We start from the raw sequence: 24,191 nt of genomic DNA, 5'->3' as shown, positions 1-24,191 counted from the left end.
TAGATTTGTTTATAAATAGTCCTCATTGACAATGTTACGAGTTTGAAGTTGGCTTGCAGCCAAGCGGTCAGTACTGAGCAAACAGATCTCTGAAAAACAAATCCAGATGCTTCCTGTAAACAACATTGAACATTCGAGCCTCCCTGACTGCAGGCGGCTGGATTGCTGCCAAATACTGTGTGGGGCAGATTAGCCTGAATATGAATGGACACAACGGGATTTATCCATTCAAACAATAAATGTTTCAGTCTCACATGAACTAAAGGTTTTAAATGGTGTCTCATCGAATAAATATATTCAGAGATTAAACGTGATCGGAAAATAGTAAACTGACCAGGTGCTATTTAATTTATATTACTTCCGAGTAAAGGTCACTCTAGTTATTAAAGTCCGTTTGTTAATAACCTAATGGGGCGAGAGGGTGAGTGGTGTTGATGGGCCCAATCTAAAAGCCCAATAAGATGAGTGAAATAGCAAAAAATAAAATAAAATGAATTGAAAATAAGAAAAGTGCATTGAACTCGCGAGGATTGCATGAATATTCGCTAATTTGTTGACCCCATTTAAACGGAGGCGTCTCTTATACCTTATTAACACCGTGTTCTGTACAGTTTAATTTGTGCTGTTTTCCATTATTTAACAGTCTCTCTCATTGCTGCCAATGAGTGGAGAAATGACCAGTTCATGACCTGCTTCAGTGGAAGATTAAACATTTATTCCTGTGATGTTGTGTAATATGCTGCAAAGTCCTGATATCCTGTGTTCCCAACACCAGTGAATGTTAGACAGCCGGTGGTCAGTAAAATGAGCGGCAATGGTTTGGATGCTGAAGGATAACTTTGCTGATCGCCCAGTCCGTTCTGATTCATTAACTTCTCTGTCAAAAGCTGGTGTGAATTTTATGTTTCTCTGTCAACTCACTGCTGAATTATCAGGCAAGCGGCTTCTTTCACCGCTAATGTTCACAGGGCTGTCTGAGGCTCAGGGGCAGTTCGAGAAATACCAGGAGAAACATTGTGTAATGTGAGAGTTTCTTCCTGCCCCCAGACCTACATTGTTTAATGATAGCCTTGCACAATGTAAATAAATCACTTTATTCATTCCCTGTATTTAGTTACAGAAATCGGGAACAATTCTGCTGATTAATTAGAAGTTATTGTTTTAATTGGATAGAGACCCGGAGTTGTTGCAAATAAGACAGACATCTTATTCCCTGTTAACATAATTTAATCTTTCTATGTTCATCCACTTATGTTGAAGGGTCGAAATAAAGGGACTGAATTTACAATGGAATTAACTTTTATTAACAGATGCGAAAATCTAATTTCAGATTAGGATGAGGACAGACATTTCAATGAACCTATTCAGACAAACAAATATCCCGATACAGATAAATATCCACTTTTAATAATAACCTATAGTAAATCTCTGAGTCCATTCTGTTGGGGGTGTGGAAGGTGGGACGTGGATCCAGTCGCCGCCTCCACCAGGGAATCAACAGGCGGCGCCTGGAAAGCCGCCCCCTTCTGCCGGGTATTTAAATGCCGCTCACTGGGACCCGAATCCAACAGTCCGGGAGCTGGTTTGTTCACTGAGTTCGTGACACAACCATTTCCCCCAAATGACCAGAAGGATGAGGTGGGCCATTTCTCTCAGTTTGTTGCTGACTTTCTTATCCCGTGAGTAGTTGTTATTGTCCAAGTCTCTCACTGTTACTGTCTCAGTGTTCGTCTCTCTCTGGAATATTCCAAAGTCACCAATCATTTCACCAGCATTAATCCTCGGGCTTTTTGATATATTTTTACAGGTATCCAGTCGGTTGATGCGTTGACTCAGCCAGAGGCAGAGACCGGGCGTCCCGGAGGCTCGCTGACACTGACCTGCAAAACCGGCTTAAATCTTGGCAGCACCTGGATGTACTGGGTCCGCCAGGTTCCCGGACAGGGGCTGGAATGGCTGGCTGCCTATCACAGTTCATCCGCTCAGCTTTACGCCTCCGCGACTCAAGGCCGATTCACTGCGTCCAAAGATCTTTCAAACAACATCTTCGCTTTCGCCATGACCAGCCTTAAGACCGAAGACACCGCCATCTATTACTGTGCAGGATGGCTCACAGTGCTGTGCACAGCGACATCCTCACACAAAAACCTCAGTGATAGAGTTTGTTCAAATTGGTGATCAGCGCCACAGCAAATTGTCAAAGCAAACGAAACTTATATCAAATAATAGATGGAAGTACCATTGGTTTAAAAAAACATTAAAATCTTGATTACATTAGTATTATTGATCATATTATATCAGGGGTTTTAAACGTATCCCAACTCCTTTTACGACTAGAACAACCAGTCTAGGTTGGAATATCTCACTTGTTCACTGCTGGGCGATTCGGGATCACGTTTTTGAGAGAGCAGTGAAATTTAATCTCTGTATTTTACAGTTAACAGTCTGCCGCAGTATTTGAGACGCTGTGTCTCACTGTGATAAACCGGGGCACAGCAGTTACTGTCAATACAAAAAGCCCCTCAGCACTAATTAACTGAGGCTGGCTTAGTGCTCGCTTTTACAATCCAACTTTATTTACAGTGAAGTATTATTTATGTTCAAAACTGTCTAATTACATGTTTCAATTTTGTTAATTATGTGATAATCATCCAATTATCAGTAGATGGTTTGAATGAGATGTACATGTGTTACTCTGTGATATATGAAACATTGGGGTCATTTATGAAGTGTGAACGATATCCACCATGTAATTATAATCCGTTGAAGATCCATCGTGACTTTACTTTGTCTCTGGTTTGTGAATATTAAAAATAATGGTAGATTTCTGTCTATTTTGTGCAGGTGCGGTTATTGTATGGAGCTGCTCAGGGAATGTGACACTGTGACATCATGGGCTACTGGGGACAGGGGACCATGGTGACGGTAACTGCAGGTAAGAACCATTCAATTATTTACTAACTACGGTACTTTATTTCAGTCGTTGTTTTATATTTTTGTCACCTTTAACAATTCATTCGTTCACTGAAATGTGGTTTGGTGGATTCTGTATTGAGATTTTTTGAAATGTTTCATATGATTGTACTGAAAACTGTTATAAAATTCCTCTATTTATTGACAAAAAGATGCTGCTGAGGGATATAGTCCCTGGTTTGTGTAGTTTGTTGTTTATTTTCTGAAGATACTGTGTGGCTGGGTTATTTTAAATGCCTAAACTTTGTTGAATAGTTTGGTGTTTCTGCAGTGTTTAACCTAGGTGGCATCTGGTGGCTTTCGGTTTTATCATCTGATACAATCATATGTTTAAATATGTTTGAAATATAACACAATATTTTTTAAATGTGGCAAAGTTCCAATCTTCATTTATTGAACATAATCTACGTGCTCAAAATGCCGATGGCAATGTAACATATTTCTGTTTAATTTAACATTGTAATTAAGTCGTTTAGATTATGAGCTAGTTGGCTGTATATTTTATCGAGATTTTGCTGCAATGTTGCAATTGGTTCTGTTGAATGTGTTTGTCGAATTGAATTGCTTCTCCATAAAATGGGTTTCAGCCATTAAATGATGTGATTTTGTGGTTTTCTGCTGTGGAGATTGTGTGTCCGGGTGACAGTGAATCTTTAAACTTTGTGAAACGATTTGACGTTTTTGCATTGTTGCTGCATTGTTGCTGCATTGTTGCTGCATTGTTTAACTCGGTGGCACTGAGCTGTTACACGTTTTCTGGTTGAATGTAAACAGTCTATGCGTTTGGAAGTTCTTGAAGTAGGACTACAAACAGAAAATCGACTGGATTGGGAAATGAAGAAAAAATTAAGATATAAAGATACAGCAATTTTTGAATTTTAGCTGATGATTACAGAATAAACCATGGCTTGTAACGATCATTTCTAACAAATTTCATTGTTGCGATCAGAAACTATTGATTAACAATTTTTCAAATTGAACAGTCAATTAATATAATTCAAACAAATAAAATGCGTTAATATAACAAATTAACCAAAGATGCTTTTATATTAATATCATTCATCATTAATCATCAATCACTTTTCACAATTCAGCTCCAATCTGCGCACTATTATGGCCGGAAACATTTCTAGGTTGGGAACATATCACGATTCACTTTAATCGGAATTTTACATCGCAGTTGGGCAATATATGGACCCAGTTATTATATTCTTACTGTGCAGACGCAACTATATTATTCATTCAATTGCATGTGTCGTTGTATAGCAAGACAATTGACATTAAGCTGGTCATAAAGTGTTTTCTGAGATATGGAAGTCGCTGACATTCAAGGAATACTTCATCTGATTCGATTTGAATTGTAGGATGGTTCAGATTTCATTTGGCGAGTAATGGAAAAGTAAGGGCTTGAAATTCAAAGAGATAAATTTAATCACAGAAGGTAAACATTAGCTTTACAATAAATAATATCACCTATCTCCCATATCTGTGCTGTACATAGGATATAATTATCAGAAAAATAAATGATAAAACACAAGAATCGATGTCATCTGAGCCTTGTGTTTAATTCTTATTAAATATTAAATTGAACAGAAAATCTCGACTTAACTTGCACATTATATTTCAGTGTTGCAGAGGATCTGGATGAATTGTTTTCACTGTTTTACACTGATTATTTCGGATCTCCTTCAATGAAGCAATATTTTAATAATTGAATTGCTTGAATTGTCTGAATCATTCAATCTAGGAAGCATTTTTATTGATTCCAAACTGCCAGGGGCTTTATTTATTTATATATGTAGTTTTGCGTGGGAGTCCCGCACTAAAAAGCAGATTATGTTACATGTCCCTATCGCAGTTACTGTGATGTGAACCCTGTTGAAAATATTTAAAATATTACACTCATAAATTTATTATGTGAATTACACTCTGAGAATAGTTGGAATTTAAGATTTATTAACGCGCTCTGAAATGTGCATATTGAACATTTTTGCCGATTAAAAGAGCGTCGTTGGAGTAAAAGTAAAATATTACATTTATTAGATTCAATTAAAAGTAATAATAGCAATCTTAATAGTGTCACAAGTAGGCTTACATTAATACTGCAATGAAGGTACTGTTAAAAGCCCCTGGGCGCCACACTCCGCCACCTGTTCAGGTACACTCAGGGTTCACCTAACATGTCTGAATACTTGCATCCATGAATTCGACATTTATTCTTTAACACTGCTTAAGATTGAATTAAATTACGTAGTAAAAGTCCAGGCAGAAATAAGTTTGATTTTTTTTCTATTGTTTATTATAAAGTACAAATAACCTAACAGGGGAACTAACTGGCAATTAACAATAAACTACAATATAATTCTAGTGCTAATTAATTAAACATAAATGACCTCCGACAATTGAGTTGGAGTGGTACGCAAAATAATCAAAGCTTTCAAAGAATTTTAAATTCTATCGAAAATGTATTTCATAAACAATATGTTTCTTTACTCGGGTGTTTCGCCTCGATTGTCTTGTTGATCACGGTTTATTAAGAAATTGGATACATCAGGTAATCGGTTTTCAATGTGAATGTTTCCCAGTTTGTTTAATTCTTACCATGCCACTGAAACTCTGTCAGGCTCATTATTAAACTCGCCTCAATCTGTAACATTCGATGTGCTCATTTTCAGCAAAATTATATTTTGCCCAAATTTCGAAATTTGAGAAAGATAGGGATAAATAGTTGAAAGTCGGAGGGCATTTTCAGATGATTATCAATTAATTTCGAAGAAATAATAGAATTATTGTTGTGGTAAATTTGGCCATTGATCAATCCGCATCAAACAGTTTGAATGGAATTGACAGATTGAACAGATCTATCTGCTGGCAACTTGATTGTTGCACCTTATGTGTCTGTTCAGTTTGTGTGTGTTGCCATTGTGTTGGGACCAGAAATCTTCCTGACTGGTTGTAAACCTTTGGGGCCTCACGGTAGCATGGTGGTTAGCATCAATGCTTCACAGCTCCAGGGTCCCAGGTTCGATTCCCGGCTGGGTCACTGTCTGTGTGGAGTCTGCACGTCCTCCCTGTGTGTGCGTGGGTTTCCTCCGGGTGCTCCGGTTTCCTCCCACAGTCCAAAGATGTGCGGGTTAGGTGGATTGGCCATGCTAAATTGCCCGTAGTGTAAGGTTAATGGGGGGATTGTTGGGATGTGGGTTTAAGTAGGGTGATCATTGCTCGGCACAACATCGAGGGCCGAAGGGCCTGTTCTGTGCTGTACTATTCTATTCCTTCTCCTGTATTTCCCAGTGAATTTGATTTATTTAAAATACTTGCATCTGTGAGAAATGTTAATTTTTGTCTTGATGTTTGACTTGGTGCATCAGAAATTGCTCTCTTACACCCACAAACACATTGTCGAACACACATAGGTTCTTTCTTCCCACCCCACCGCCTCCCTCTTACAGACATTCTCTTTCATAAAATCTTTCTCTTCCACCCACAAACACATTCTCGAACACAGACTGCCTCTGTCTCTCTCTATCTCTCTGTCCGTGTCTCAGTCTGTCTCTCTCTTTCTCTCTCTCTCTGACACACTCAAACACAGTGATTCACAAAATCGTTCTTTCCCACGCACCCACACACAATTTGTCACACAGGCTCGCTCGCTCGCTCTCTCTCGCTCACACACTCAAACACACATTGTCTTTTCACATAATCTTCCTCGCCCACACACAAACGCATTCTCAAACACACTTTCTCTTTCCCTCCCTGTCACACAGACTGTCTTTCACATAATCTTTCCCACACACACGTTCTTAAACATAATTTATCTCTTCCCTCCACTCACACACCGACTGTCTTTCACATAATCTTTCTCTACCACACACGAACACATTTTCAAACACACTTTCTCTCTTCTCTTCTCTCACACATAGACTTTCACAAAATATTTTGTGCCACAAACACATTGCCAAACGCAGTCTCTCCCTCTCTCTTTTACACACACAGACACACTCAAAAACACATTGCCTTTCACAAAGTCGTTCTCCCCCACACACCCACACACAAATCCATTCTGAAACACACGCAAGCTCTCTCTCCCGAACAAACACACGCACGCTGTGTTTCATAAAAATCTTTCTCTCTCTCACATACACTCTCACACACTCTCACACCCAGACACAAGAACACTCTCAAACGCGCTCTCTCTAGCACACATAATGCATCGCCCAAACATATACACCCTCTAACACACGTCCTCACCCGACACACAATCAGACACGCAGTCTCTCTCTTTCACACACAGGTGCAATTGCTCACACACGCACAAACTCATCCTTGCCCACAAATTCTCTCTCTCTCAAACATAACCACACAATTCCACAGTATCTCACAAACACATTCTCTCCCACGCTGTTTCGCACACATTCTCTCACACCGCTCTCACACACTTGTACATTTTTATATATCTTTCACTTACTTTCTCACACATTCTCTCACACACTATCTCTCTCACATACACCCAGTCTCTCTCTCTCTCTCACTCCCTCGTCCTATCTCTCACACACGCTAACACTCTCTCTCTCTCACATACACCCAGTCTCTCTCTCACTCCCTCTCCCTATCTCTCACACACGCTCACATACTGGCTCTCTCACATACACCCAGTCTCTCTCTCTCCTTCACCCTATCTCTCACACACCCTCACACCCTATCTCTCTCACATACACCCAGTCTCTCTCTCCCTCTCTCCCTCTCCCTATCTCTCACACACCCTCACACCCTATCTCTCTCACATACACCCAGTCTCTCTCTCCCTCTCTCCCTCTCCCTATCTCTCACACACCCTCACACCCTATCTCTCTCACATACACCCAGTCTCTCTCTCTCCCTCTCCCTATCTCTCACAGGCGCTCACACCCTATCTCTCTCACATACACCCAGTCTCTCTCTCTCCCTCTCCCTATCTCTCACAGACGCTCACACCCTATCTCTCTCACATACACCCAGTCTCTCTCTCTCTCCCTCTCCCTATCTCTCACAGACGCTCACACCCTATCTCTCTCACATACACCCAGTCTCTCTCTCTCTCACTCGTCCTATCGCTCACTCACGACCACATACTGGCTCACTCACATACACCCAGTCTCTCTCTCTCTCTCTCTCTCCCTCTCCCTATCTCTCACACACCCTCACACCCTATCTCTCTCACATACACCCAGTCTCTCTCGCGCTCTCTCCCTCTCCCTATCTCTCACACACCCTCACACTCTATTTCTCTCACATACACCCAGGCTCTCTCGTGCTCTCTCCCTCTCCCTATCTCTCACACACCCTCACACTCTATCTCTCTCACATACACCCAGTCTCTCTCTCTCTCGCCCTCTCCCTACCTCTCACACACCCTCACACCCTATCTCTCTCACCCACCGAGTCTCTCTCTCCCTCTCTCTATCTCTCACACACACTCACACCCTATCTCTCACATACACCCAGTCTCTCTCTCTCTCTCCCTCTCCCTATCTCTCACAGACACTCACACCCTATCTCTCTCACATACACCCAGTATCTCTCTCGCTCTCTCCCTCTCCCTATCTCTCACACACCCTCACACCCTATCTCTCTCACATACAACCAGTCTCTCTCTCTCGCTCTCTCCCTATCTCTCACACACCCTCACACCCTATCTCTCTCACATACACCCAGTCTCTCTCTCCCTCTCTCCCTCTCCCTATCTCTCACACACCCTCACACCCTATCTCTCTCACATACACCCAATCTCTCTCTCCCTCTCTCTCTCTCCCTATCTCTCACACACCCTCACACCCTATCTGTCTCACATACACCCAGTCTCTCTCTCTCTCTCACTCTCTCTCATTACCTCTCACACACTGGCTCTCTCACATACACCCAGTCTCTCTCTCTCTCGCTCTCTCCCTCTCCCTTTCTCTCACACACCCTCACACCCTATCTCTCTCACATACACCCAGTCTCTCTCTCTCTCTCTCTCTCTCCCTCTCCCTATCTCTCACACACCCTCACACCCTATCTCTCTCACGTACACCCAGGCGCTCTTTCTCTCTCTCTCTCCCTCTCCCTGCCTCTCTCAGACCCTATCTCTCTCACAGACACCCAGTCTCTCTCTCTCTCTCCCTATCTCTCACACACCCTCACACCCTATTTCTCTCACATACACGCAGTCTCTCTCCCCCTCGTCCTATCTCTCACATACCCTCACACCCTATCTCTCTCACATACACCCAGTCTCTCTCTCTCCCTCTCCCTCTCCCTATCTCTCACACACGATCACACCCTATATATCTCACATACATAGTCTCTCTCTCCCTCTCCCTATCTCTCACACACCCTCACACCCTATCTCTCTCACATACACCCAGTCTCTCTCTCTCTCTCTCCGTACCTCTCACACACCCTCACACCCTATCTCTCTCACATACAGCCAGTCTCTCTCTTTCCCTCTCCCTATCTCTCACTCACGCTCACACACTGGCTCTCTCACATACTCCCAGGCTCTCTCTCCCTCTCCCTATCTCTCACACACCCTCACACCCTATCTCTCTCACATACACCCAGTCTCTCTCTCTCCCTCGTCCTATCTTTCACACAAGCTCACACTCTATCTCTCTCACATACACCCAGCCTCTCTCTCCCTCGTCCAATCTCTCACACACCCTCACACCCTATCTCTCTCACATACACCAAGTCTCTCCCTCTCTCTCTCCCTCATCCTATCTCTCACACACCCTATCTCTCTCACATACATGCAGTCTCTCTCTCTCTCTCTCTCTCCCTATCTCTCACACACGCTCACATACTGGCTCTCTCACGTGCACTCCCTGCCTCACACATATACGTTCACTCATATCCTCTGTATCACACACGGACATGCACTCTCTCTCGCGCACACAAGCACACATTCACACACACACAATCTCTCTCAAAAACACATATTTTTTCCCCTCAAACATACACACTCATACACTCTCTTCCTCTCTCTCAGACACACTCTCGGACATGGACTCTCTCACACAAACCATCTCCCATACCCTCCGTCTCTCCCATTCTCACACACATTCACAATCTCTCAAACACACATTCTCTCTCAAATGCACCCTCTCTTTGACAAACCTTCTCACATGCATCGCCTCTCTCTCACACACAACCTCTCTCACGCGTGCACTCTCGTGCACGCACTTCCTCTCACAAATACACTCCTTCTATCTTTCCCATTCACACTCTCCATCAAACAAACAGACGCTCTCTCTCTCACACTCGCATACAGAATACCTCTTCAAATACACACATTCTCTCTGACACACATATTTTCACATTTCCTTTTGCTGAGTTAAATACACTCTCCCACATTCACACATTCAGTCTTACACACATTCTCTCTCTCTCTCACACACACACACTGTCATACACAACGCGGTTTCACCCACATTCTCTCTCTCGAACACTCTGAAGGAGGTGTTTGATGTGTTGGGCAGGCTGGGTCGATGTGGACTGCACTTGATGCAATGTAGCGAGAGAGACTAACAACACTTGATGAGATGCAACACGATTTTATTTAACATCTAAACTATTATACATGTTCAACTGCGATTTGACACTATGCTGACTTGACTGAAGACCTGATACCAGCCTAACCAGACTTACTAGCTGCCACATGGTGTTTGCACTGGCTAGCTCACGATCTCTGACTGTCTCAGAGGCTGGATCCCGAGAGAGTGGGAAAACTGGTGCCCTCTGACTTTATAGTGGTTGTGTCCTGTCTGGTGATTGGCTGCTCTGTTCTGTCTGCTTACTGGTCATCCTGTGTGTCAATCACTGCCTGTCTGCACTCCATTATATACATAGATGTATATTATGACAGTGTTCTCTCTCTTTTACACAAGCACGCTCTCTCTCTCACTCTGTCAGACACACACTCCCTCTCACACGTGCATGTTCTCACACACACAGTCTTTCTCGCACACATACTATATCTATCCCTCACACAAGCTCTCTCTCACGAGAGGAAGCCAGTGTCACTGAAAGTATTAAAACAGCTGTCCAGTGATCTACACTGCTGTCTGACTTTACACAGCCGGGGTTACTGACAGTATTGAAGCAGCTGCTCAGTGATCTACACTGCTGTCTGACTGTACACAGCCGGGGTTACTGACAGTATTGAAGCAGCTGCTCAGTGATCTACACTGCTGTCTGACTGTACACAGCCGGGTTACTGACAGTATTGAAGCAGCTGCTCAGTGATCTACACTGCTGTCTGACTGTACACAGCCGGGGTTACTGACAGTATTGAAGCAGCTGCTCAGTGATCTACACTGCTGTCTGACTGTACACAGCCGGGGTTACTGACAGTATTGAAGCAGCTGCTCAGTGATCTACACTGCTGTCTGACTGTACACAGCCGGGGTTACTGACAGTATTGAAGCAGCTGCTCAGTGATCTACACTGCTGTCTGACTGTACACAGCCGGGGTTACTGACAGTATTGAAGCAGCTGCTCAGTGATCTACACTGCTGTCTGACTGTACACAGCCGGGGTTACTGACAGTATTGAAGCAGCTGCTCAGTGATCTACACTGCTGTCTGACTGTACACAGCCGGGGTTACTGACAGTATTAAAGCAGCTGCCCAGTGATCTACACTGCTGTCTGACTGTACACAGCCGGGGTTACTGAAAGCTGATCAATGTGTAGAATCAGGACAGGATGGATGGAGAGGAAGAGGAGGAGGCGTGCGTGGTGGTGCCGAATGGAGGAGCACCCGGCTTGATCATCCAGAGATTTCTCGCCCGGCTTGGCCCGGAGTAGGTGGAATGATCACTCAGTCACTCACACTCACTCATACTCACTCACACTCACTCAACAACCCTCACTCACATTCACACCCTCACTCACCAACCCTCACTCACACTCACTCACTCACCAACCCTCACTCACACTCACTCACCAACCCTCACCCACCCTCACTCACTCAACAACCCTCACTCACACACACTCAATCAACCCACTCGCACTCACTCACCCTCACTCACTAACCCTCACCCACCCTCACTCACTCAACATGCCTCACTCACCCACACCCAACCACCCCACTCACTCAACCATCGCACTCACACTCACTCACCCTCACTCACCAACCCTCACCCACCCTCACTCAACAACACTCACTCACCCACACTCAACCACCCCACTCACACTCACCCACACCCAACCACCCCAGACACTCACTCACCCTCACTCACCAAACCTCACCCACTCTCACTCACTCACCCTCACTCACCAACCCTCACCCACACTCACGCACTCATTCTCACTCACTCACCCTCACTCACCAAACCTCACCATCTCACTCACTCACCCACGCTCAACCACCCCATTCATACTCTCTCAGCCTCACTCACCAACCCTCACCCTCCCTCACTCACTCTCACTCGCCAACCCTCACCCACCGTCACTCGCTTAACAACCCTCACTCACACACCCTCAATTACACCACTCACACTCACTCACCCTCACTCACCAACCCTCACCCACCCTCACTCACTCAACAGCCCTCACTCACTCACCCACACTCAACCACCCCACTCACACTCACGCACCCTCACTCACCAACCCTCACTCACTCACACCCACCCACACCACTCACTTCACTCACCAACTCACTCATACCACACTCACTCACCCTCACTCACCACCATCACTCACATACCCTCACCCACCCTCACTCACACACCCTCACCCACCCTCACTCACCAACTCTCACCCCCACTCACTCACCCACCACACTCAACCACCCCACTCACACTCACGCACCCTCACTCACCAACCCTCACTCACTCACACTCACCCACACCACTCACTTCACTCACCAACTCTCACTCATACTCACACTCACTCACCCTCACTCACCCACCATCACTCACATACCCTCACCCACCCTCACTCACACACCCTCACCCACCCTCACTCACCAACTCTCACCCACCCTCACTCACCCACACACACTCAACCACCCCACTCACCCTCACTCACCCTCACTCACCCAGCCTCACTCACACTTGCTCACCAAATCTCACACACACCCACACTACTCACACTCACCCTCACTTACCAACCCTCACCCACCCTCGCTCACACTCAACCACCACACTCACTCACCAACTCTCACACACACTCACACTCACTCACCAACACTACTCACAATCACTCACCAACCATCACCCACCCTTACTACTCACATGCACTCACCCAACTTCACTCACCCTCACTCACTAAACCTCACTCACATTCACTCACACTCTGCAACTCTCACCCACCCTCACTCACTCACACTCACTCACCTTCAGTCAGCAAACCTCACCCACCCTCATTCACTCACACTCACTCATCCACACTCAACTACCCCGCTCACACTCGCTCACCCTCACTCACCCACCCTCACTCACTCACAATCACTCACGAACCCTCACCCAACCTCACCCACCCTCACCTACCCTCACTCACCAACCCTCACTCACTCACACTCACCCACACCACTCACATCACTCACCAACTCTCACTCATACTCACACTCACTCACCCACCATCACTCACACACCCTCACCCACCCTCACTCACACACCCTCACCCACCCTCACTCACCAACTCTCACCCACCCTCAGTCACCCACACATACTCAACCACCCCACTCAACCTCACTCACCCTCACTCACCCAGACTCACTCACACTTGCTCACCAAATCTCACACACACCCACACTACTCACACTCACCCTCACTTACCAACCCTCACCCACCCTCGCTCACACTCAACCACCACACTCACTCACCAACTCTCACACACACTCACACTCACTCACCAACACTACTCACAATCACTCACCAACCATCACCCACCCTTACTACTCACATGCACTCACCCAACTTCAATCACTCACACCCACTCACCCTCACTCACTAACCCTCACTCACATTCACTCACACTCTGCAACTCTCACCCACCCTCACTCACTCACACTCACTCACCTTCAGTCAGCAACCCTCACCCACCCTCATTCACTCACACTCACTCATCCACACTCAACTACCCCGCTCACACTCGCTCACCCTCACTCACCCACCCTCACTCACTCACAATCACTCACGAACCCTCACCCAACCTCACCCACCCTCACCTACCCTCACTCACCAACTCTCACCCACCCTCACCCACCCTCACTCACCCACACACACTCAACCACCCCACTCAACCTCACTCACCCACCCTCATTCACCCTCACTCACACACCAACTCTCACAATCACCCACACTACTCACACTCACCCTCACTCACCCTCACTCGCCAACCCTCACCCACCCTCACTCACTCATACTCAAGCACCATACTCACCCTCCTTCACCAACTCTCACTCACACTCACACTCACTCACACTCACTCACCCACACTACTCACATTCACTCACCAACCATCAGCACCAAAACTCACTCACCCAACTTCAATCACTCACACCCACTCACCCTCACTCACTAACCCTCACCCACAGTCACTCACACTCTGCAACTCTCACCCACCCTCACTCACTCACACTCACTCACCTTCAGTCAGCAACCCTCACCCACCCTCATTCACTCACACTCACTCATCCATACTCAACTACCCCGCTCACACTCGCTCACCCTCACTCACCAACCCTCACCCACACTCACTCACTCACAATCACTCTCCCACCCTCACCCAACCTCACCCACCCTCACCTACCCTCACTCACCAACTTTCACCCACCCTCACTCACCCACACACACTCAACCACCCCACTCAACCTCACTCACCCTCACTCGCCAACCCTCACCCACCCTCACTCACTCATACTCAAGCACCATACTCACCCTCCTTCACCAACTCTCACTCACACTCACACTCACTCACACTCACTCACCCACACTACTCACATTCACTCACCAACACTCACCACCCAAAACTCCACTCACCCAACTTCAATCACTCACACCCACTCACCCTCACTCACTAACCCTCACCACAGTCACTCACACTCTGCAACTCTCACCCACCCTCACTCACTCACACTCACTCACCTTCAGTCAGCAACCCTCACCCACCCTCATTCACTCACACTCACTCATCCATACTCAACTACCCCGCTCACACTCGCTCACCCTCACTCACCAACCCTCACCCACACTCACTCACTCACAATCACTCTCCCACCCTCACCCAACCTCACCCACCCTCACCTACCCTCACTCACCAACTTTCACCCACCCTCACTCACCCACACACACTCAACCACCCCACTCAACCTCACTCACCCAGCCTCACTCACACGCACTCACACTCACTCACCAACTCTCACAATCACCCACACTACTCACACTCACCCTCACTCACCCTCACTCACCCTCACTCACCAACCCTCACCCACCCTCACTCACTCATACTCAAGCACCATACTCACCCTCATTCACCAACTCACACTCACACTCACACTCACTCACACTCACTCACCCACACTACTCACACTCACTCACCAACCATCACCACCAAAACTCACTCACCCAACTTCAATCACTCACACCCACTCACCCTCACTCACTAACCCTCACCACAGTCACTCACACTCTGCAACTTTCACCCACCCTCACTCACCCACACACACTCAACCACCCCACTCAACCTCACTCACCCAGCCTCACTCACACGCACTCACACTCACTCACCAACTCTCACACTCACCCACACTACTCACACTCACCCTCACTCACCCTCACTCACACTCACTCATCAACCCTCACCCACCATCACTCACTCACACTCAAGCACTATACTCACCCTCACTCACCAACTCTCACTCACACTCACGCACTCACACTCACCCACCCACACTCACTCACTCACTCAAACACCCCACTGACACTCACTCACCCTCACTCACCAACTCTCACTCACACTCACTCATGCTCACTCACCTACACTACTCACACTCACTCATACTCACTCACCCAACTTAATTGACTCACCCCCACTCACTCACCCTCACTCACCCACACTCAACCACCCCATTCACACTCACTCACACTCACTCACCAACTCTCACTCACTCTCATTCACCCACACTACTCACACTCACTCACACTCTCTGACCCTCACTCACCAACTCCCAACCAATCTCACTCACTCACCCAACTTCATTCACTCACACCCACTCTCCCTCACTCAACAACCCTCACCCACCCTCACTCACTCACACTCAAGCACCATACTCACCCTCACTCACCAACTCTCACTCACACTCACCCACCCACACTCATTCACATTCTCAAACACCACACTGACACTCACTCACCCTCACTCACCAACTCTCACTCACACTCACTCACTCACCAACCCTCACCCACCCTCACTCACTCACACTCAAGCACCATACTCACCCTCACTCACCAACTCTCACTCACACTCACTCACACACACTCACCCACCTACACTCATTCACATACTCAAACACCCCACTGACACTCACTCACCCTCACTCACCAACTCTCACTCACACTCACTCATGCTCACTCACCTACACTACTCACACTCGCTCATACTCACTCACCCAACTTCATTCACTCACCCCCACCCACTAACCCTCACACACACTCACTCACCCCCACTCACCCTCACTCACTAACCCTCACTCACTCACCCACACTCAACTACCCCACTCACACTCACTCACACTCACTCACCCACCCTCACTCACGCTCACACACCAAACCTCACCTACCCTCATTCACTCACACTCACTCATCCACACTTAACTTCCCCACTCACACTCACACACTCACTCACCCACCCTCACTCACACTCACACACCAAACCTCATCCACCCTCATTCACTCACACTCACTCACCCACACTCACCAATCCTCACTCACATTCACTCACCCTCACTCACCAACTCTCACTCACACTCACCCATTCACCAACCCTCACTCACACTCACTCACCAACCCTCACCCACCCTCATTCACTCACTCACTCACCCACACTCACCAACCCTCACTCACATTCACTCACCCTCACTCACCAACTCTCACTCACACTCACTCATTCACCAACCCTCACTCACACTCACTTACCAACCCTCACCCACCCTCATTCACTCACATTCACTCACCCTCACTCACCAACTCTCACTCACACTCACTCATTCACCAATCCTCACTCACACTCACTCACCAACCCTCACCCACCCTCATTCACTAACACTCACTCACCCACACTCACCAACCCTCACTCACACTCACTCACCAACCCTCACCCACTCTCACTCACTCACACTCACTCAGCCACACTCACCAACCCTCACTCAAACTCACTTGCCCACACTCAACCGCCCCACACTCACTCACCCTCACTCACCAACCCTAACCCACCCTCACTCACTCACACTCACCCACTCTCACTCACCAACTCTCACTCACTCTCACTCACCCTCGCGACTCACACTCACTGACCCTCACTCACCAACTCTCAACCACTCTCACTCACTCACGCAATTTCATTCACTCACACCCACTCGCCCTCACTCACCAACCCTCACTCACATCACTCACACTCGCTCACCCACACTCCATCACCCCACTCACACTCACTCACTCACCCAACTTCATTCACTCACCCACAGCCAACCAGACCACTCACCCCCACTCACCCATTTTCAATCACTCACGCTCACTCATCCACCCTTACTAATGAAAATCACTCAATCCCTTCATGCAACCACCGTCACTCATTCACACTCACTTATTCACTCGCTCCACACAATTCATCACTCCCTCACTCAATCAATCTAACTCACCCACTCTCGCTCACTTTTCATAACTCACCCATCCTCACTCACCCACACTCATTCGCTCACCCAAATTGATTCACTCAACCATATTCGTTCACCCTCACTCATCCACCCTCATTTACCAGCCCTCACTTAGCCTCTCCTTCATTCAGCCACCTTCACTCACTCAGTAGGCCTCACCCAAACATCCTCACTCACCCATGCTCACTCACTGACACTCACTCTCCATCACTCATCCGCCCTCCCTCACTCACCCCCCATTTCTCACGCAGCCACATTCATAAACCTCAGCTCACCCAAACTCTCACTCAGCACCAAACCGCTCACTCATTTATTTACATGCTGTGGAGATGCCGGTGTTGGACTGGGGTGGGCACAGTAAGTCTGACACCAGGTTACAGTCCAACAGGTTTGTTTCAAGTCATGAGCTTTCGGAGCGCTGCTCGTTCCTCGGGTGAATGAAGAGGTAGGTTCTAGAAATATATATAGATAAAAATCTATATATATGTTTCTAGAACCTACCTCTTCATTCACCCGAGGAAGTCGCAGTGCTCCGAAAGCTCCTGTTTGAAACAAACCAGTTGGACTTTAACCTGGTGTTGGAAGACAGGGAACTGGGGGAAAGCACAGGGAGCCTGGGAAAGGGTAGAGAGCTGGGGGAAAGCGCAGGGAGCCTGGGAAAGGCAGGGAACTGGGGAAAAGCACAGGGAGCCTGGGAAAGGGCAGAGAGCTGGGGAAAAGCACAGGGAGCCTGGGAAAGGACAGAGCTGGGAAAAACTGCGGGGAGCCTGGGAAAAAGCAGAGAGCTGGGGAAAAGCACGAGGAGCCTGGGAAAAGGCAGAGGGATGGGGAGAAGCACAGCGAGCCTGGGAAAAGGTAGAGAACTGGGGGAAAGCACAGGGAGCCGTGGAAAAAGTAGAACGCTGGGAGAAAGCGCGGGACGCCTGGGATAAGGTAGAGAACTGCTGGGGGGGGCACACATGGAGCCTGGGGAATGGTATAAAGCTGTGGTAAAGTACAGGGAGCCTGGGAAAGACGAGAGCCGAGTAGTGAGCAGGTGAGATGGGCAGAGAGCTGAGCGCAGACAGGCGAGAGAAGCTGCAGGAGCACGGGGGAAAGTGAAATTGTTGGGGCAAACGCCAATAATCAGAAGGTAAAGTGCCATGTTCTGGGGAAATGCACAAAGAGCAAGTGGAAACTTCCAGAAGCTGAGGCAAAGAGCAAACAACGTGTAAAGGTGCAGCTGGGCAAATTACAGAAGTGGAGGAAAGATCAGAGAGCTGGGAAAAGCGCAGAGAGCTGGGAAAAGCGCAGAGAGCTGGGAAAAGCGCAGAGAGCTGGGAAAAGCGCAGAAAGGTGGGAAAGGACGGGAAGCTGGTTATCGGGGACACATGGAATATGGAGTTCAGCCCACAATATGCTCCACCATAATCATATTGAATGGTGCAGGAGACCTGAGGGACCGAATGGCCGCATCCCGCTTTTAATGTCCAGGGTCCTGTAATTGGAGAATTTTGGAGTTACTTGCACATGTGCTCAAATGTAGAATTTTATAGTCATTATGTAAGTACCTGGAAGATTTTTCTGAAGCAAAGTCACGACTCCTTGTTTTGGGGAGTGGGGGTAGTGAGGTGGAGAGAGGGGGGACATCAGTCAGTTTGAACACAGGGAATTTCCAAAACAGCAATGACAGAAATGAAGAGACAACTTCTTTATCACGAAGTGCTGTTGATGGAAAAAACATTGATCATAGATCATAGAATTTACAGTACAGAAGGAGGCCATTCAGCCCATCGAGTCTGCACCGGCTCTTGGAAAGAGCACCTTACCCAAGGTCAACACCTCCACCCAACCCCATACCCCAGTAACCCCACCCAACACACTAAGGGCAATTTATCATGGCCAATCCACCTAACCTGCACATCTTTGGACTGTGGGAGGAAAAAACATTGGTGGTATAAATAATGGGAAAACCCTCTGCTCTGCTCATTTAAAGTAATGAATGGTACGTTTTCAGGTGACATCAAAGTGTTACACTTCTGCAAGGTGTTGAACTGGAGAAAGATGTGAGTTTCTAAAGAGGAATAAACAAATGGTGATTCTCAAAAGTTAGAACTAATAGAAGCTCAAGTATGGATGCAGTTTTAATGCGAACATTTTAGGAACATTAGTAACTTTATCCAAATTCTAAGTTGTATGATATCTTAATGACAAATCCCAGAGTCTAACTTGTTGAATGGGCCATTCTCTCCCAGCGACACCGTCTCCGCCCACTCTCTACAGCCTGGTCTCCTCCTGCCAGCAACACAACACTGACGGCTCCGTGACCTTTGGCTGTTTGGCGATGGACTACTCCCCAGAAATCACCAGCCTTACCTGGAAGAAAGATGGGCAGCTGATCACCACTGGAGTTAAGAAATACCCGTCAGTGAGAAACAAGAAGGGAACCTACACCCTGAGCAGCCAGTTAACCATCACCGAGTCAGAGGGGAGATGCAGCAAAATCAGCTGTGAGGTTCGACACAGCGGCTCAGACAAGAGCATTGGAATGAAATGTAAGTGTTGTGGAACCTGTGAGAAACAGAAACCTATGATTATCTTGTATAGGGTCTTGGATATAACTCATTTTAATACTCTGCATTAAGGGGCTGGTTTAGCTCACTCGGCGAAATCGCTGGCTTTTAAAGCAGACCAAGCAGGCCAGCGGCACGTTTCGATTCCCGTACCAGCCTCCCCGGACAGGCGCCGGAATGTGGCGACTATGGGCTTTTCACAGTGACAATAACCGATTTTCACTTCATTTCCTGATCCCTGGGAAATCCCGCTTCGTGTCTATCAGCCACAAACATTTTTAAAAGCATATGAACTCAATTTGCAACCATGGTCTGTTCAATCAACAATTTCAGTCCAAAGTCACTGACGGTGAAGTGGCTGAAAAATGGACAACCCATGGGTTCAGGAATTGTCACCTCTCCCGCCTGTGAAGTGAACGGGAACTTCTCAGCGAGCAGTCGGCTGACAGTCTCCGCTGGGGAATGGTTCAGCAAAGCGGTCTATACCTGCCAGGTCACTCATCAAGAGGTCACCCAAAGTCACAACATCACCGTGTCTGGTAAGAGATAGAAACAGAGGAAACAATAAATCATCCTGCATTCTGATGTTAATCCAAATCAGGAATTTACTGGAGTTAGTACAAAGCACAGAACAACTTCTAATTTACTGCCATGTAGTTTGTGTTTCATTCTGATGTAAGCTGCATTAGGATTGATCACCATTTAGGATTTGATCAGTATAGAAATAAATGTTTCCCTCTAACCTGAAGTAATTTAGGGAGTGAGGTGGATTTGAAATCAGCTTTACCCTGAGACAGCTGATTAAATTGCTGAGGCAATGGCTGTCTGGAACCCTTTACTGAAACCAGCTCGGGACGAAGATTTTGGAAAGTTCATTCAAGATATTTATCAAGCAGCCTTCCGTATTTGGGTTCTGAGATCAGGAATGGAATATTTGTATTGGGAATGCTGCAATACTGATTCATTAGAATGGTTTCAGGGCTGACTGTATTTCACAATGAGAAGAGTTTTCAAAAACCAAACTGGTTTTCCATTGAGTATAGAAGATTAAAGGCGACCGTTAAAAGTTGTTATTTCGAAGTTGATTTATTCCCATTGAGTGAGTGAAGGCTGAATCCTGCTGTCCTGATTTTGAAGATGAAACTTGGGTTGATTTCCAATTTTTTCATTCACAGATCCTTCCGTTTGCACTGATGCCTCAGTAACAATACTGCCACCACCAATAGAACAGGTCTTACTGGAGGCGACTGTAACCTTAACCTGTGTCATTTCGAATGCTCCTTATGGAGTCAACGTGTCCTGGAGTGAAGCGAAGAAGCCGCTGAAATCAGAGATTGCCGACCAGCCTGGGGCAGATACTGAGAGCGTGGTCAGCAAATTAAACATCTCCACACAAGCCTGGCTGAGTGGGGCTGTGTTTGACTGTGTGGCGAGCCATCAGGACCTGCCAACTCCTTTAAGAATTTCAATCCACAAAAAAATAGGTGAGCGGTGAGATTGAAGCAATAAGTCAGTCATTGTGTCTATTTCTAGTGTCAGTGCAGCGGTCAGTATTTAGCATTCAGTGTATTTATGGTCCATTCTGATTGGTAATTCCACTAACTAAATACTCTGGTCATTTAGAGTTTAGGGGGAAAATTGATATGCAGATGAATGAACAATGAATTAAAAACAGTGATATTGGGTTTAGATGGAGCGAGACCATAGACCACAAGACTTACGAGCAGATGTAGGCCTTTGGGCCCAACAACAGCGGTCCAGCCTGCAGTGAGATCCTGACTGATCTGCTGTGATAATCTTCAACTCCTCTTTCCCGCCTTATCCCCATATCTCTTGACGCTTTTACTGATTGAAAATATGCCTCTCTCAACCTTGAACATACTGAACAACCCAGAATCTACAGCCCCCTGCGTTAAATAATTCCACAGCTTCACTACCCTCTGAGAGGAAATTCCTGCTAATCTCTGTCTGAAATGGGCGAATCCTCACTTTGTGATCATGTACGCTGCTCCTGGACACTCCCACAAGGGAAAACAATCTGTCAGCGTCTATCCTAAGAAGCTCCCGGAGAATATTTCATGTCTCAAGTAGGTCGCCTTGATTCCTCTAAACTCCAATAAGTACAACCCAGCCTACTTAACCTCTCCCCATAAGAAAATCCCTCCATACTCGGGATCAATCTCGTGATCCTTGTCTGGACTGCCTTCAAAACCAATCTGTCTTCCTTAGATACGGGCACCAAAACTATTCAAAGTATATCAGGTGTAGACTAACTGATGCTTTGTATAATTTTAGTCAGACGTCCCCATGTTTATATTCTATTCCCTTTGAAATAAATGTCAACGTTCAATTTGTCTCCATATTACCTGCAGAACTTGCTTTTTGTGGTTTCTGCATGCGGACCCCCAATTCCCCCGTTACTTCAGCTTCAGAATTTACATAGAATGTTTTTGTCTCCCTCCCCTTTGAATAAGGGTGTTACATTGGCAGTTTTCCAATCCTCTTGGGGTAAGGTGAGAGGAGCCTGGTGTGGAGTTTATACACCAGCACAGAACAGTTGGGCCGAATGGCCTGTTTCCCTGCTGTACACTTTCTGAAACTTTCGAACCAACATCCGTAAATTCTCAGGGGAAAGGATTGTGTCCACCTCTGCTCCGAGCTGGGAACCCGGACAGAACCCAAAGTGGAAAATTGAAACCTTTAAAATCCAACACAAAACACATTTCTCTCACATCTAACCCGCGGTTCCATTGTCTCCGGAATTCCCCATTTTATTGACATTTATTGTACATTTTCTGCAGATCCCAATCCGCGGGAACCGTCCGTCTCTGTCCTCCTGCCCTCGGCTGAAGACGTCTCCGCTCAGAGATTCGTCTCCCTCAGCTGCTTAGTGAGAGGTTTCTCCCCCCGAGAGATCTTCGTCAAGTGGACCGTCAATGACAAGCCGGTGAATCCCGGGAACTACAAGAACACCGAGGTGATGGCGGAGAACGGCAATAGCTCCTTCTTCATGTACAGCCTGTTATCCATTGCAGCGGAGGAGTGGGCCAGCGGCGCTTCTTACTCCTGTGTGGTGGGACATGAAGCCATCCCCTTGAAGATCATCAACAGAACGGTTGATAAATCCAGCGGTAAACCCAGTTTTGTGAACATTTCCCTCGCTCTGATGGACACCGTTAATTCATGTCAATGAGAATGGATTGGTTATATTTCGAACTAAAATAAAAATAATAAAGTTTTTTTCCTCCAATTGTGATTTAAATGTACAGCCGTTTAATTAATGGAGCTTCCACTTTGCTGATATTAGATCTGTTCAATGAGACCCGGATTTCTACAGGTCTCGGCACCAAGTCTGATACAACCAGTGCTCTCAGCTCAGATACACCCTGGGTTAGAGACAGAGTAAAACTAATTCATTCCAGGATTCAGCAAAATATTTTCATTGACTTTCCTCCCGCTGAGGAGAAATCGGACAATTTCCCATTTTAGACAAACAAACCCATCACATTTAGATCTTGGTGTTCCTGCTTCTCTCATTGTCCATCCCTTTAAAATTAATGATGTGGAGATGCCGGCGTTGGACTGGGGTGAGCACAGTAAGAAGTCTTACAACACCAGGTTAAAGTCCAACAGGTTTGTTTCAAACACGAGCTTTCGGAGCACGGCTCCTTCTTCAGGTGAATGGAAAGGCTTGTTCCAGAAATGTTTATATAGACACAGTCAGAGATGCCCCGGAATGCGAGCACCTGCAGGCAATCAAATCATCAAA

At 46.7% G+C, this 24,191-nt stretch overlaps 1 gene segment (V, D, J or C); it reads left to right on the top strand.

The window, feature by feature from the left end:
- Positions 1-1,607: 1,607 nt before the first annotated feature.
- Positions 1,608-23,688, top strand: LOC119961733. The segment is given in 5 exon segments: positions 1,608-1,679; positions 1,808-2,935; positions 20,105-20,404; positions 21,598-21,906; positions 23,224-23,688. Coding segments are annotated over 4 exon segments (1,044 nt in total).
- Positions 23,689-24,191: the final 503 nt, after the last annotated feature.

Source organism: Scyliorhinus canicula, unplaced genomic scaffold, assembly GCF_902713615.1.
Source record: "Scyliorhinus canicula unplaced genomic scaffold, sScyCan1.1, whole genome shotgun sequence".
Taxonomy (NCBI): domain Eukaryota; kingdom Metazoa; phylum Chordata; class Chondrichthyes; order Carcharhiniformes; family Scyliorhinidae; genus Scyliorhinus; species Scyliorhinus canicula.
Note: the sequence above shows the minus strand (reverse complement) of the source record. Positions and strands in the feature narration are given on the sequence as shown.